The sequence below is a fragment of the Camarhynchus parvulus genome, chromosome 3 (genome assembly GCF_901933205.1).
Source record: "Camarhynchus parvulus chromosome 3, STF_HiC, whole genome shotgun sequence".
Taxonomy (NCBI): domain Eukaryota; kingdom Metazoa; phylum Chordata; class Aves; order Passeriformes; family Thraupidae; genus Camarhynchus; species Camarhynchus parvulus.
In genome coordinates this window covers 29,573,507-29,589,932 of record NC_044573.1, presented here as the reverse complement: position 1 = coordinate 29,589,932, position 16,426 = coordinate 29,573,507, and the positions used below count along the sequence as shown (strand labels likewise).

Below are 16,426 nucleotides of genomic sequence, written 5' to 3'. Positions count from 1 at the left end.
ACCTTGCACACAAATCAGCATTAAAAAGGACCACTGTCCTGGTTTTGTTATTTTCAGCAAAATAAGGAAGTATGAAAAGTTAGAATCTAATCTTATTAATTTTAATTAAGGTAAGGGATTTTCAATTCCATAGATGTTACATCTTCTTAGATTTACCACTGTAAGTATTGAATTACCAAATATAGAGTGGCCTTCAGTCACTTTGAGAATTAATATTCCATTTTTGTTAATTGCTTATTTGATAGGAAGGGCCTATGGTTCCAAACATTCCACCTCAGGAAGCCAGTAAGAGGCAGCAGATCTTTCAGGTAAGAAAGTAAACTGTTGAATTTGCAGCTAATTAATTAAATCTGTTCTTGTTTATTGTAATAAGTTTACCAAATTATAAGTCGGATGTTCCTTATAATATTATGTTATCTATAGTTCCTCTCACACAATGTTTTCATTTATGTGGAAGGATTGATTGATTGATCTGTAACCTTTCTTCACTCTTCATATTTTGTGAGGAGAAATTATCAATTTGGTGTAATAAAAGCAGAAAAATAGGCAAGAGTCAATTGTGACACCTTGATAATGGCCAAAAATAAGCCAGGTTACAAAGCAGTCATGAGCCAATTTTGTAATCTCTAAAGATCACATTTTCATTAGATAGTTGTCTTTCAACTTGTTATTTAGTGTTATGAACCTTAATTCATAGGTCCAGGAGCAGTATTTTCTCTCATTTTAATCCTTCTTTTTTCTGCAAGTTACAGTAACTTAAATAGTACTTTTGTCAATCTAAAATATTGTATAGATTGTATAAAGTAAATTCTTAGTTTGTAAAAAGAACTGAGTGACTCAGTTACTTCTTAACACTTCTAATGCATCTAATATGTACTGAAAATTGAGTGATTCTGGTTAAATTTGCTGTGTTTCTTATTTTGCCGGGAGAATGCTCTGTACTTTTGGATACTAGTTGCGAAAATCATTCTTCTTTCCATTTTTCTATGGTGATCATATTCTTTTGGACAGCAGTTAGACTTTGAAAGTAATTGTGTTATTTTGCACTCTGGTGTTTTTCTTCAAGCTATATACTTGTTTAGATCAAAAATACTTTCAGATGTTTTACATATACTTCTAATAGACTTAATAAAAGTTTGAAACAGCTTAAGGATTTTATTTTAGACAATTTTAAGTTAAAACTAAAAAACTTGTGTTTTCATTTGGTCTGTATGAAACACAATCAGGCTAACTTTGATGAGCTGTGGAGAAAGTTTATCACATACTCGTCTGGTGAACGGTTGTTTGGATTGCCTGTCACAGAGTATGACATTTTACATAGAGTCAGGTAACTGTGGAAATATCATTGCCTTAAGTATATTAGAAAGTCTTAGGCTTACACCAAAGGCAGAAATATTATAATATGCAAGTTTTCCATTGCCTTGAATAAATAAATAAATAAATAAATAAATAAATAAATAAATAAATAAATAAAATTATAAAGTTCTAACGAATTTGGTAATTCTAATTTATTAATGTTGAATTTGTTAATTTTGAAAAAATTATTTATTTATTATTACAATAAAATGATACCAGATGATTTTGCTGTGTGGAAATACTATATAAAGCAGCAATATGCCCTGTTCTAGACATAAATATAAATTAAAAATTATATATTAAGATATGGTAGAAAGTGAAGAAGAAATGTAAGGAAAGATCATTTTATTGTGATATAAGAAGAATTAACTACAGCTTTTTTGAAAGTCTGAATTTTTTGAGCAGCTGTACAAATGATGACCAGATTCTAAAGTTTTTGTTCCAGCCATTTCAATAGTTTGATGATGATTCACCCAGAGGAGGATCTCACTGTTTTTAGATCAGAGTTTTAGTTCAGATTCAGAGAGTGCACCTAAGTAAATTGACAGGTTTTTTTCCACCTGCCATGCTCTGCTTTGCACTGCACAGCCAGCTCAGGGCATATAACCTAGGTTTCTTTTGGACTAATGGGGGTTTTGAGAACTAGGCAAAAACAAAACTTCCTCCAAATATGTTTAGTGCGGATGTTACATCCTTAGCACCAACCATCTGCTCTTTTTTGTGGATATCTTTTGATTAATTATTCTTTTCCACATTAAAAAAAATACTCTGTCTACCCCTATTTTTGGTATTATTATTTCCTATATCATGTATTTAAATACTGTGAGGTATCCAGAAAGCTGATTGAAATTATTGGCATAATTGCTTCTTTTTTTCCAGGAAAGAGTTAGGCTTGCTTCAGAAATTGTATGGATTATATGATACTGTAATAAGCACTATTGATGGTTATTATGACATACTTTGGACAGAGATAGATATTGAAAAAATCACTACTGAACTCACAGATTATCAAGCCAGGTATGTTTAACATATTAAGAGTAACAGATGTTAAATGCATTAAGATTTAGGTGAGTTCAGCAAAGCCATTTATATATTTATCAAAACCTCCATAAATAAGGTTTGTTGTAAACAATAAGATTATTCAAGAAGGAATGAATGAACAGCATACTTGTAGTTAAGCAGCCTTTTACCTATAGCTTTGATAAGTGAAGGGCATACAATCAAAGTGCCAGTCTCATTAGCTAAATCAGCCAAAAGGTTAGGAGGACTGAAACTTTATTTGTAAAAGCTAAATTCTTCAATGGGGATGATTAGCACATTGATTTTAAGTTTTGCATCCAATAATAATAGGCACAAAATTCTTTCACCCTCAGAGAAAGGCAGGCAGGTGTTAAACATCCAGTTTGACATCAAGCAGGGAATTAACTAACATGAACATACTGACAACCACCCAGCACTGACATAGCTCTAAGCCACACACATGCTGTTGTATTGCTCCTGATTACTGGGAATAAGAAATCATATCAGTGGGAGGTAGAGAAATAAGTGATAAAGGATGCAAACCCAAGGATTTAATGTTTTTCCTAATAAGTATATACTTTACCATTTGCAGTAGGGTATTCCTGTGGTAGGTCACCTGCTTGGTTCTTGGTATGTTGGCTCTTTAAAAGTGTTGTCGAAGAGGTGGATCTTTATTTAACTGTTCTCAGGGTTTTTTCCACACTAGAAATACGTAGTTTTCATTAGTGAATGGTTTCAGAACCACTAACCAAAAGTGGAGGAGACAGTCATGTTTATTTCATTTTCATGTCTGTCTCCAAATTGGTATGTTAGTAAGTGCCATGTCTATTAAATTGAAGTAAATATTATATTTGTACAACGATTGAATATGCGAAATTCAACTAATTCAACCAATATTTTTCTTTGATTTTTCTTTTCCAATAAAGAGTTTCTGATGATAAGCAAGAGACAACTATGTTTTAACAGAAACTACAGTATTTTTTATTTCCTTTATTTGCATCAGTGTTTGAGACTATTAAATACTATGATTTTTAAGTAGGGCATTTGTAATAGTTTTTCCTAAAAAGGTAGGCCAGTTGACATAGGAAATGTTGACTTAATATAATCCACTTAATCTCTCCTTGTTTAAACTCTTGTTTAAACAATTGTAATTTTGACAAAAGGGAAATTTACAACTATATCACTTTAATTGAACTGCAGGTGCCGTAGACTACCTAAAGGCCTCCACCACTGGCAAGCATTTTCTGATCTCAAGAAAAGAATTGAGGATTTTATTGAGTGTTGTTCTTTGCTGGAAATGATGTCTGACAAAGCAATGAAGCAAAGACACTGGGATCGTATCTCTGAAACAACAGGACATACATTTGATGTAGAATCTGAGACCTTTTGCCTTCGAAACATCATGGAAGCACCAATTCTTCAAAATAAAGAAGATATCGAGGTAGGTACATATGTTTTTCCCCTCCTTGCTCCTTTTCTTTTGTCAGCAAAAATAATGTGATTGGTTATAGAATGGTTACTCTCTTTAAAAATAATTACTTCATTAAAGTCCTTGACTTTCAATCAGACCACACTGGTTTAAAGTAGTCTGTGTTTTATTTAGAAGCTCTTATCTGTGTGAGAAAATGTAGAGGTAGCAGCTGGAATCTTTAGACCCTTATTTGTAGATAATCTCTTCACATTCCTCCTGCCATTATTTTTTATGATTTTCTTAGCTCTTTTTAAGCAGGAAAAAATCCTCAAACAAGATTTAAATGGTCACAGTCACCTAATTTTTTACCTCTGTTGTTGCTTTATAGTTCTGTAGGCAGATCAAAAATTTTAGATGAGGACTTCATGCTTAAGAATATTTAATATTAAAACGTTTTCTAGATTATTAGAAATATTCTTTTGATTATTCTGGATTCTTTTGAACCACACAACTTCAAAAAAAACCCCACCGCCTATAACTTGTGAAAACTCAATGGAGTTTCCATTTTTCATATGGTAAATACATATGCAAAAACTTACTATATCTATACTTGTTTTATATGGAAGCATTCCAAGGTGACTTGCTTAATATTTAATTAAGCTCTGATTTGAATAGAATGTTGGACTTGACCTTTCTAACTTAAATTTTCTTTCGCTTCTCTGATTCTATAAACTGAAAAGTGGTAAGAGTCAGAGTTCATCTGGTGATGAGTCTAATCACTTGCCCTCCTCAGACTTGTAAAAATTGTGATCCAAAAATCTATTTTAAACAGAAATAACAACATGTGAAGCCTCAGAAAATACATATCCATCCATTTCCAAAAGTGATTTTTTCAGGTGTCCATACAAGTAATTTGAGTGAGTAACATTAATAGTGTGATATCTGCATTTTTTAATATTCTATGACTGGAGGTACAGTATTAGGAAATTCATTTCACAAGACTGGAGAGTCTAAAACGGGATTCTTTCTTTGCAGGATATATGCATATCTGCCATGAAGGAAAAGGATATAGAAGCCAAACTGTTACAAGTAGCTGAAACCTGGGGAGCCCAGAATCTGAGTTTTGCACCGTTCAAAGCCAGAGGAGAGCTACTGCTAAAGGGGATAGAATCAGCAGAAATTATGATATTGATGGAGGACAGTTTAATGGTTCTGGATTCTCTACTGTCCAATAGGTACTTGGAATTGTTCATGTATGGCATTTTCAGAAATACACTGTGAGAGTAACAATACTATATTTGAGCTCAATTAGCAGTAAATTTGAATTAAATTTTTTAATATAATAAACTATTAAAAGGCCTAATAAAAAAACTCCTTATGAGAAAGATTTCAATGCATATTCAATTATGACAACTTTCATCTCAATATACTTGAATATAATCAAGCTGCTAAAATCTTTCCAAAGTGTTGTTCTTATTCTAAGTGAAACAAGAGTTAGTTTGTTCTGGGTTTGTGGTTTTTTCACCATTGTAAGTATTCATTTTATAGTAGCTTTATTTAGAATTAAATAGTTTATGCTCTTCTCCACTTTTAGATACAATACGGCATTTAAAAAGCAAATTCAGAGCTGGGTTTCTAAACTAAGCAACTCTTCACACATAATTGAAGAATGGCTGATTGTGCAGAACCTCTGGATTTATCTTGAAGCTGTTTTTGTAGCAGGAGATATTGCAAAAGAGTTACCCCAGGTAAACTTTACAATGCTTGCCTAATATTGTTTACTGAAAGCTTTCTTTGCAATGATTTTCAACAGATTATGCTTTGGTTTTTCTATATGTAGGAAGCAAAGCGTTTTCAGAATATTGACAAATCATGGGTAAAAATAATGCAACGAGCTCATGAAAATGCAAATGTAGTTGCCTGCTGTGTTGGAGATGATACTATGGAGCAACTTCTCCCTTATTTACATGAACAGTTGGAAGTATGTCAGAAATCACTTACAGGGTATGAATTGTTTGATTTTTACTGCTTTACTATATTGTAAATTATTTGTATGAAGCATTAAATGTATTTCAGTCTTACTTACATCCCTATATAGAAAAAATTACAACCTGAAATGGTTTAATAAAAATCTTGTTCAATTTTAAAGATATTTAGAGAAGAAAAGACTGCTGTTTCCAAGATTCTTTTTTATTTCTGATCCTGCACTTGTTGAAATTCTTGGACAAGCAAGTGATTCTCATACAATCCAGGTATGATCTTAATGATTTTTTTCTACTTATAAAAAGAATTAATATAAAGAGAGGCATTTAATAAAATGGGATGCAAACATTTTCTTTTTATAAAGTTTGCTTGAAAAAAAATTTGGTTTCTTGCTCTTGACTATTTTAAAAAATGTGAAATGGATACCTGTAATTCAACACAATCTTCAGAATTCGGAACACTAGAACATTGTTTGATCAAGTGATTTGCTGGTGGTTTCTTTCCCAACTGAACTAATAAAAGGGCCCTGTGAGGCTTTCCTGCTTTGTATATTGCAAAATTCTTCCAGCTAGTCTGGATTGTTACTGAGGGTTGATTGAGATAAGCCAGTGTATCTCTCCTAGATCATCTCTGCAAACTGTAAAAGTACAGTAGACAGAGATAAAATTCTACACAACCTTTTCTGTAATTGTTACCCATGGAGGGCCAGAAATTCATCTGTAAGTTCAGATGAATTTCGCAGGATAACCTTATCTGGGGGGGGGTTTCTGTTTGCTAATGCTAAATATTTACATTGAAACATTAATAACTCCCGAATTATCCTTACAGCCACATCTGACTTCCATATCTGACAACATAAATGAAGTAGAGTTTCACCCAAAGGATTATGATCGCATACTGGCAGTCATATCAAGAGAAGGAGAAAAAATTTCAGTAATTATCTGGTTTTTTTTTCCTAGAAACATTAATAGATAAATAATTTTATTATTGAACATACAAGATGTATTAAGGTGAATTATGGTTAATTACAAATAAATATTTCAAGATTTTTGTTAACAAGACTAGAATATGTCTTCATGAAATAAATTGCTTGGATACGAAGTAAAATCTGTAGCTGTCATGAATAGGAATTTAGTAACTATGTAGTAACTTATATTCTTGAACAGGATGTTGATACATTTGCTTTCATTAATTTTTCAGCTGGACACTCCAGTGCTTGCAAAAGGACCAGTAGAAATTTGGTTGAAGGCTTTATTGCAAATGCAGCAGAGGTCGTTGCATGGCATAATTAGGGCAGCATTTTACCAAATTAGTGACCCAGGATATCAGTTGTTGAATTTTCTTAATCAATTCCCAGCACAGGTAAGAATATGAGATGTGTACATGTGTCTGCAGTCTGGGGTGTATCTGGGGGCATGTGGAAGGCAAAGAGCACGTGGGATTGCTTGTGTGAGGAAGTTTTCATAGAGGAAACAAGGGGAAGGGTCTGGTCAGTAGAAGGTAATCCTAAATCACTTTGATTTTGATACTCAGTATATAGCATCATATTTTTTTTGCCATCTGCTTTAAATTTAGTTTTTTCAGTTCTCCTGGTGAATATAAAGTAGAGCTTATATTTTCTGTAATGGATTTTTAATCCCTTTCAGCTGCAAATAAAATTGCATGTGCAGATTGATTTCTCTCATAATTTAAGATTGTAAGAGCTATGATTATGATTATTTATCTCATAATTTATAAGATTTACCTCATAGTTCATATATTTATCACTATGATAATGCAGTCGTAGTACAAGGCTATGTTGAAAGATTCTAGAAACTCCTCCATCTTACTGATAATTAATAAATTTCAGCTAAAATTATTGAACTGTTTCACATGCTGTATGAATTCTGAATCTCTAATTTGCTGACTGGTACAGTGCTGGGTGTAATTTTTCATAAAAATCCTGCAGATATTAAAACTAGCTATCATGTTGCTATTTTCAAAAAAATCAATACATTTAAATATTTAATAGAATTATCCTAAAACTCTATTATGTAATTGGGTATCATCTCATCAGTGTTTATTTGAAAGTTTTTCCTACCTTAAACAAATAAGGACTGTCTTGTTTCATGTCAGACATTTTGATGTGTCTTTACTACTGTCTGCAAAGATCTTTTCTCACACCTTGCTAAGTTCTTATGTTCGAAAAATTGTTTGTGTTGGAAGGGTTTGGCCAAGGAATTTTTACAAAGAAAAGCTGTGCTACAGAAGAGAGGAGTTGGGCAAAATACTGACAAATTAAATGTTTTCTTCAAACTGTCTTTTTCCTGGCTCAGAGACAGCTGTTATAGATAGCATGAAATAGTCATATCCTAATATAACGTTATTCATTTTTTGTTTTCCTTTGACTAATTGGTCATGCTAAAATTAATCTTTTTTAGTCTCTACCTATGATAGCTCACCATTTAGAATCATGAGGCTATCTTCTAATACACAAACTTGTAACCATGAAATCACTACAGTTATAGGGAGCCAGAAAAGTAGAAAGAGATGTTTAGTAAAACTTTTAGGGCTTGGTGCTTTGTGAATATAAAAATGTGTGTAATAAAAGAATACAGAGATTATCTGTCATTATTTGTTGTGGCTGTTGTAAATCAAAACCAATCTGAAACACTAATTTATGTACAACATCTGATAACTCTTTAGATTTATTTAGAAGCAAAATAACTTGTAGTTTAATGTGCTCTAGGCTTTACTCTGGGCATGACAGAATGTTAGAAGGCAAGCCATCCCATGTTCAGTGAAAATTCACAGCAATTTAATGTTCTTTAATTAGTTACAAATTGGCAATGGAAAATTGTCAGAAGGCCTTCTCCCCCCAGAGCCAGTTTGGGTACGTATTCCTGGAGTCCTCTAAAGGGTTAGAAGGGAAACTGACAGTAGTCCTTAGTGGGAGAGTATCTCACTATGTGACAAATTTTTGTAAAATTTTTAAATCTTTCTCAGCAGGTTGTGCAGCAGAGCCCGTTATTTCAGCCAAGGTGTCCTGGTGGGATAGAGTCGTGCTGGATGTAGTGATATTTTGGAACTGTCTACACCATAATTTGTCATTCCTATTATAACTAAGCCTTCTGTCACACAGCTAGAGTTCAACAAGTGATTAGTTTGTATATTTTTCATGTATTACATTTTTAGGTTGGATTACTGGGAATTCAAATATTGTGGACGCGTGATGGAGAAGAAGCTCTACGCAATGCTAAGGATGACAAAAAAATCATGGACGTAACCAATGCTAGATTTCTGGATATTCTGAATACATTGATTGGCCAGACCACACTGGATCTTTCCAAGTTTGAGAGAGTGAAATTTGAAACACTTATTACCATTCACGTGCATCAGCGTGATATTTTTGATGACTTGGTATAGATTTTGATTTCTGACAACTAAATGCATTTTCTATCATAATATTCTTTCTTATATGTGGTAGCTACAGTTACATGTGTATGCATATGTAAGAGATGTCCATAATCTCATGACAGTAAAAATAATTCAATTTTGCTTAAAATAGAATAAAATTAGTTCTGTCAGCTAAATATTTTTACCAAATGTTTACACTTTTCCTAGAACATTTAAATTTTCCATGTCATCCTATAGAGTTTTTTTTTGGTAGACAAAACAAAATATTTCCTTTCTTTGAAAAGAAGTTGTACTACTCTTAATTGCGTAACTTAAGAAGTTGAGACTGCTGAGGGTGTTGTAACTGTAACATAATTTCCTCATGACTTTACAGAATCTCAGTTGGCACAAGGCTGCGCCTTCCTAAGGAGACTACATAGAATTCAAACAAACAAAAGACCTACTAAAATAGTTGCAATCCTACACTTGAACTTTTGAGACTGTGCTAAATTGTTACTGTTCCTTCATTATTTGGGGAATGGCATCCTTCAACGCTGTCCCTCACATCTTTCCAGAGGCTGTTTAGATTATATAGCATTGGCTTCTCTGCCTCAGTCACATCCTTCCCTCATCACACCCTTTGTTGCAATGTGTTTGGAGGATTTAGCAGTGTGCTACTTGCATTTTTCACTTGAAAAGTGACTGCCCTACTAAAGCAGCTTCAGATTTATTTGATAACACAGATGTTGGGATGATCGGGTTAAGTAGTCAGGAGGTTTTTTAATATCAGTTTAGCATACATCTGGACATGTTATATAATGTTTATTGTATATAAGTTTACTTACACAGGAACTTTAATCTGAGTAATCACTCGTTATTCACATAAAAATAAGCATTTTATCACAGTTGGTAAAGTCAGTAAGTATAGGTTCTTGGTTATAACACATACGTTTACTTTCTTTTAAGGTAAAAATGAACATCAAATCACCAACTGATTTTGAGTGGTTAAAGCAGTCAAGATTCTACTATAAAGAGGATTATGATCAAGTCATCGTAGCAATCACAGATGTTGATTTTATTTACCAAAATGAATTTCTGGGTTGCACTGATCGTCTGGTTATAACACCTCTTACAGACAGGTTAGAAAAGCAATTATAGATAAGGAATACTTTTAATATCTGTAGTTTATTTAATATTTATCCCTAAAGAGATACAATCTGAGTTAAGTCCTATGTGGGCTGAAAGCATTCTCATACATTTGCTTAATATGCTCTTTTAGAAAAAGTAAAATAGAGTCTCACTACTCTGTACATTTACTAATTCCTTTATCACTGCCTTTATCACAGTTTAAAAAGAACCTTTAATAACAGAAATTCATTGTTTTTAGGTTATATAGTAACATATAGTTTAGCAGTATACTGAAGAGAAGGTTAGGTCAAATATTTCAAATTTTGTAATAAGAGATTCTGTAAAGATTATCTGGCTTCTTTGAAAGTCTAAGAAAAAGCTGTGTGCACTCACCTTCCTTCTTCTGTAGCCAAGCAAGTAAATGGTCATTTTGTTTCAAATGTGGCTTAATGAAGAACTGTATTTCCTTCTTCCTTTTGGGAATATCTTTGCTTTCTTCCTTGTCCAAATTATTTCTCCTTTTCATCCTTTCTTGAGATATCACTTTAAACCAAATGAGAAAATAGAAGACCAAGAGATACTTCACTTGCAAACAGATCCCCTCAAGAAATGAAAACAACTTCCAACCTACAATCGTTTACTCTGATATCTGTGTGGTATATGTGCTTCTATGACTTTTTAAATACCTTTATTTCTCCAGAAGAGGTAGAGCTGCTATTGTGACAATATAGGAAGTTCAGTAGGTTTCTGCAGTGAACTATATTGCCCTCAGCAACTGAGTAATTTTTATGTAAAATTGTTAAACTCTACCCCAAAATTGATTGAAGTAGAATGGCAGAGAGAAACCCTTCCTGACACTTCGGAGCTCCTTATTGTATAGAAAGGAAGAAAGTTCCTGCAGTGGAAGTTGGGTGTAATAAATTACACTGATTCAAACTAAAATGAGGAACCAGTTAGTTATAAAACTCTGTTCAATATGTATAAAACCAGAAATACTTCATTTAGAATGTGTTCAAACTATGCTGATTTGATAGTGAAGATACCCCATTGTTTAATTCCTTTAGCATTACTCATTCACATAGAAGTAAAAATGTAATCTAGACTTTTTAAAACTTTAAAAACAAAAGGGGTAAAGCTAGGATTCTTTTCTATTTCTTCTACAAATAGAATTGTAACTATATCTTACACATAGCATGGGAAGGGGCCACACACATATATCCTTATTCTTTCACACTTGAGGATTTAGTCAGAGGTAGCATAATTAAATGTATATGGGTTAGTATGCTGCAAAATATGATGGCATAGCAGAATGCAACTGCAGAATGTGCTCTTTATAGCTACCAGAAAAGTTAATGAGAAATATCTTTATGGGATGTGCATTGATTTTTTAGCTTGTTAACACCAGGGTTTGTTTCTTTTCTTATTTGTTTGATTTGTTGGGTTCTTTTATTTTATAAGTAGTGTTTAAATGTTGTATTTTGTGCCTTTTACCTTTCTGAACTTCTTGCATGGAAATCCATAGGATTGCTTTATAAAGAAGTAGCATTTCAACATAGGGACTGTAAAATCTATTGCATAACTTGATCTTTATTTTATATATATGCTTTTATATCTTGAATATAATTTAATAGATTAACATCAGTTTATATTTGTAGGTGCTATATAACTTTAGCGCAGGCTTTGGGAATGAACATGGGAGGAGCTCCAGCAGGACCAGCTGGAACTGGTAAAACAGAAACAACCAAAGACATGGGAAAGGCTCTGGGAAAATACGTAGTAGTCTTTAACTGCTCTGATCAAATGGACTTCAGAGGTTTGGGCAGGATTTTTAAAGGTAAGATTTCTTCCTGTAGGATAGAAGAGACTTCCACAGGTCATTAGCAGGTGCAGGTAGAGCAGGGTGCTCACTCAGTACTTTATTTGTGTTGGGTTTTGGCTGTCTCCAGGGATGGATGCTCTGCAACACCTCTGCTTAAGTGTTTTGATCATTCTCATCACATTTTTTTATACTTCCTCTGGCTTGGAATCTTCCACATTGAAACACGTGTCCATTGTCTTCTCTTCTTCCTCTGCAGCTCTGAAACAAGCCTGACTCCAACTTCTCAGTGGCTCCTATTATCTAACTGTCAACAGCAATAGGCTTTCTCTTCAGGCTCAACAAATGCTGTTTTTAGCCTCTCCCACTGTGTCCTGTCTTCCCTCCAATCACAGCCCCTGGGTGCACTCATGCGAATGTATCCATGTCCCTCCCCTACTGGGAAACCCCAAAGTGGGCATGGTGCTCCAGCTGCTACCTTGCAAGTGCTGAGCAGAGGTGAACATTGATATGTCTCACCCTGCAGGCTATGCTCGTGCCCAGTTTGCATCTGGCTTCCCTTGCTACAAGGGCATAGATCTGATTCATGCTTAATTAGTTGTTAAATGGACCAGCAGGTCGTTTTCTGCAGAACTGCTTTGCAATGCAGGCAGCACAGAGCTTGTACTGCTGCACGGGGTTATTCTGGTCTAAGGGACTTGAACTTCACGGGATTTCTGTCAGCTCATTTTTCAGAGTAATGGTCTTGTATGTATTGGGAAGCAAGAGGCATAAAAGTGGCTAAAGCTGTGGGTTTATAAACATATTGCCCATTTGAAAGTCATTAAAATTTTAGAAAATCTTTGAGTGACAAAATCCATGACAGAATGTCTTTAAAGTGATTTAGTCTTAACTGTGCAACACAAATAAACCCTGAATGACTGGCATAAATTATTCACAATTAAATAACAAGCTTTTAGCATGCATGAAAGAAAAACATGGCTTGCTGATACTTTAATATCATTTGGGAAAAAATACTGTTAGAAACTTTTTTATAAAACATTGTGAAAGGAAAAACAATTCTCTTAGGTGCTACTACATACATGTTACTTTTCCAAAGAGAAATTAGGCAACTGTGAAAATAATCCTGTGGAAAAGTACTCTTCTTATTAATATAGTACTTCTAGGTTTCTCTTTTAATTTCTTTTTCTTTCTCTGGGTTTCTCTCTTTCTTTCATAGACATATCCACACTTTGAATGTTGTTAATGTGTTGTATTATTATGAGAAACTTGTTTAGTGGGGACTTAAAATGGTAAAATCAAAACAGTGACTTTTTTGGTGACACTTAGGACTAATGTTTTGTAGCTCTAAGTCAATTATTTTTAATTTTTTAGACTAACAGTACATCTTTTTGCAAATAATTGAATGGTGCTCTACAATAAAAGGCTACATTCACAGAATGATCTATAAAAATATTTACCAAATACCCAAAATTATCAAAATATTTTTTCAGACTTTGGCTCACTTTTAAGCATTGTGTATAAATCAACTAATATTAATTCAGACAGATATGGAAACAGTCAGGTGGATTGGAGGAAGATGGGCCTTGACCACAGGGCAATAAATAAAACTAGTGTGATTTAATTATTTGCAGGAAAAGTAATTTAGTTCATATATTCAAATATGCATGAAGGGCAAGAGATAATATTTTTTTCTTTCCCTGTTTTAGGTCTTGCACAGTCTGGATCTTGGGGATGTTTTGATGAATTCAATCGAATTGAGTTACCTGTCTTGTCAGTAGCAGCACAACAAATCTATATTATTTTAACAGCAAGAAAAGAAAAAAAAAAGCAGTTCATTTTTTCTGATGGGGACTGTGTGGATTTAAATCCAGAGTTTGGAATTTTCCTAACTATGGTGAGTGTAGTAATAATTTCAAAGAAGTGGCAAATTATACTACATAGAGGTAAAGTGATACAGTGAAAATAACAGGTTTTATTAATAAAATAATTTTACTATAGAATTAGATTAAAGTGCACAGTACATAAATAATACGATTATTCATTAATAACCTGCCTTCATTTTGATTTTAATATTATGGGAAGGGTTCCTAATTATGTCCCTTCATTGCTGTATTGCTACTCACTGTGCAGACTAGAAGTTTGACCAAACTTGCAGAATTTTCTGTGCTCACTGAGAGGACTGAAACATTAATATGCTTTACTACCATATCTTTAATAATGCTAATAATAATGCATTAATAATTCCTGAATGTTTTGATAATATTAATGTATTAGTAGTTTAATAGTATTAATATTTTAACAGTATTAATGAGAAAGATACTGTAGGGAACGGGGAGAAAAAGAACATTCACTTAAAGAAGGAGATATAAGAAAGATGTTTTTCAGGGACACAGGTCTTTACTAATGGATATCTACATGGATATGTAAAAATTCTTCAATTTCCCACAATATTAACTTTCAGAGTATGCTGTCTTGTTACCATAGGATTCTTGAGGCTTCATAGCACTATTTCCTGTAATCTCATGGGCAGGAAATTTTAAAGTGTATGTTTCCTAATGCCAAGGCGGATGGCAATCCAAGATTACTTTATGGGAGATTAAAATTACAGTAATTGATAGGCAAGACTTCTAACTCTGAACTGCTCTAAGTATTTATACATGCATTTATTTTTATTGAACAATAAAAAGGAAGCTATTTTGCAAATAATAATAATGATGCATTATATTTTCTTATTTAGAATCCTGGATATGCTGGACGTCAAGAACTACCAGAAAATCTCAAAGTACAGTTTAGAAGTGTTGCAATGATGGTTCCAGATAGACAGGTATAATTCCTGACTGAACTGAAAGGAAAAAATGTGTTTTAATTTGCTGACCTGTCTTCAGGAGAACCTAATGGAATTTCTACAAATATTTGTATTTCAGATAATTATAAGGGTTAAACTTGCAAGTTATGGATTCATTGATAATGTGGTCTTGGCTAAGAAATTCTTTGTTCTTTATAAACTTTGTGAGGAGCAGCTCACTAAGCAGGTAATGTTATGTATTCTTTTTTCTTTGTATTTACATCATAAAACCTCCTACTTTTTGGGTTATGCAAATTGTTTCTGAAACATCACTTTCATGCCTTTTACAAAATATTGAACTACTTTAAATGTAATTTTAAAAAGTACCTCTTTAAAATTTCTGAATAAATTACTACATTAATTCATTAATATGTAGTTGTATATGCACCTTTTTTGTTAAAAATGATGCTTTTTAGTTAATTGCAAGTGCATGAAGTTCTCTGCCTAAAAATGTCAGCCAGACAGAAAATATCCCAGTCATGTAATTTTTCTGTAAGAATTATCTAGGGCTAGGCCAAGTAGTTGGAAATTGGAAACTGGAAAGCACAGTCTAGTTTGATTGAAGTTGTCCATGTCCCTATAGCGCTGGCTTGATCTGAAGTCTCTGCTTTAAGATGCCTTAGTTGAAAAGACACGACTCAGAATGGAACTATTAGTTTTTTAGAATCCTGTTACTCAGAGCTATAATTTTTTTTATATGGCATGATAAATGGTTTAATCAATTAAATTTTAATTAGGAAAGAAAAACCTTACAGCATACACACATCTTCCTGAAAACAACTTCATTATCCTTCATTTATTTGAACAGAGTAATTCCTAAGCAGTAGCCACAATTCCTATTTTAGCTACCTTTTCCAGGCAGGACAACTGCACTTTACAAGTAAATATGCAAGAAAAGCTCGATATATTAATGAAATAAAGCTAGAGAATTTGTTACTGATACATAAGCCTTCTTCCACTCTCTAGGTCCATTATGACTTTGGTCTGAGGAATATCCTTTCAGTACTGAGGACTCTTGGAGCTCAAAAGAGAGCCAGGCCAAATGAAGGCGAATTGAGTATTGTCATGAGAGGGTTAAGAGATATGAATCTTTCTAAGCTGGTAAGAATCTAATTTAATATTTAAGCACCATGTAGAGGAAAGCCTAATAGATGTTTCATGGGTTTTGTATGAGATCAGAAAAAAATCTCAAACGTTCTTTACTTTAAAAAATGAAGCATGATAACCTTCGTGTTATCATTAAACAGCATAGAGAATTTATTAGACTTGTAAAGAGCGTTCATTATGCAAAGGTTCAAATAGATTAATATTAAGGCTTACCTCTGCATGTGACTTTCAGTGTCCTGGCTTGTGCACAAACTGACCACTGTACCATAAGTAAATTGAATAAAAAGTATCCACTAAATCAGACTTCTAAAGATTTCTTTCCAGATAGGATGTTCTTTCCAATATATGCTGCTAGTGGTTTACAAATCAATTTTATAAATTG

General features: G+C 33.2%; 1 protein-coding gene across 1 annotated transcript in view; it reads left to right on the top strand.

Moving 5' to 3' along the window:
- The window catches only part of DNAH8 (dynein axonemal heavy chain 8), a 114,673-nt gene that overhangs the window by 40,242 nt on the left and 58,005 nt on the right, over positions 1–16,426 (top strand). The window contains 17 exon segments of the mRNA XM_030944732.1: positions 246–308; positions 1,227–1,327; positions 2,236–2,373; positions 3,577–3,817; positions 4,823–5,022; positions 5,382–5,535; positions 5,628–5,791; positions 5,937–6,039; positions 6,599–6,703; positions 6,971–7,132; positions 8,945–9,169; positions 10,112–10,284; positions 11,929–12,107; positions 13,799–13,986; positions 14,830–14,916; positions 15,017–15,124; positions 15,904–16,038. Of these exon segments, the coding sequence (XP_030800592.1) occupies positions 246–308; positions 1,227–1,327; positions 2,236–2,373; positions 3,577–3,817; positions 4,823–5,022; positions 5,382–5,535; positions 5,628–5,791; positions 5,937–6,039; positions 6,599–6,703; positions 6,971–7,132; positions 8,945–9,169; positions 10,112–10,284; positions 11,929–12,107; positions 13,799–13,986; positions 14,830–14,916; positions 15,017–15,124; positions 15,904–16,038 (2,526 nt within the window).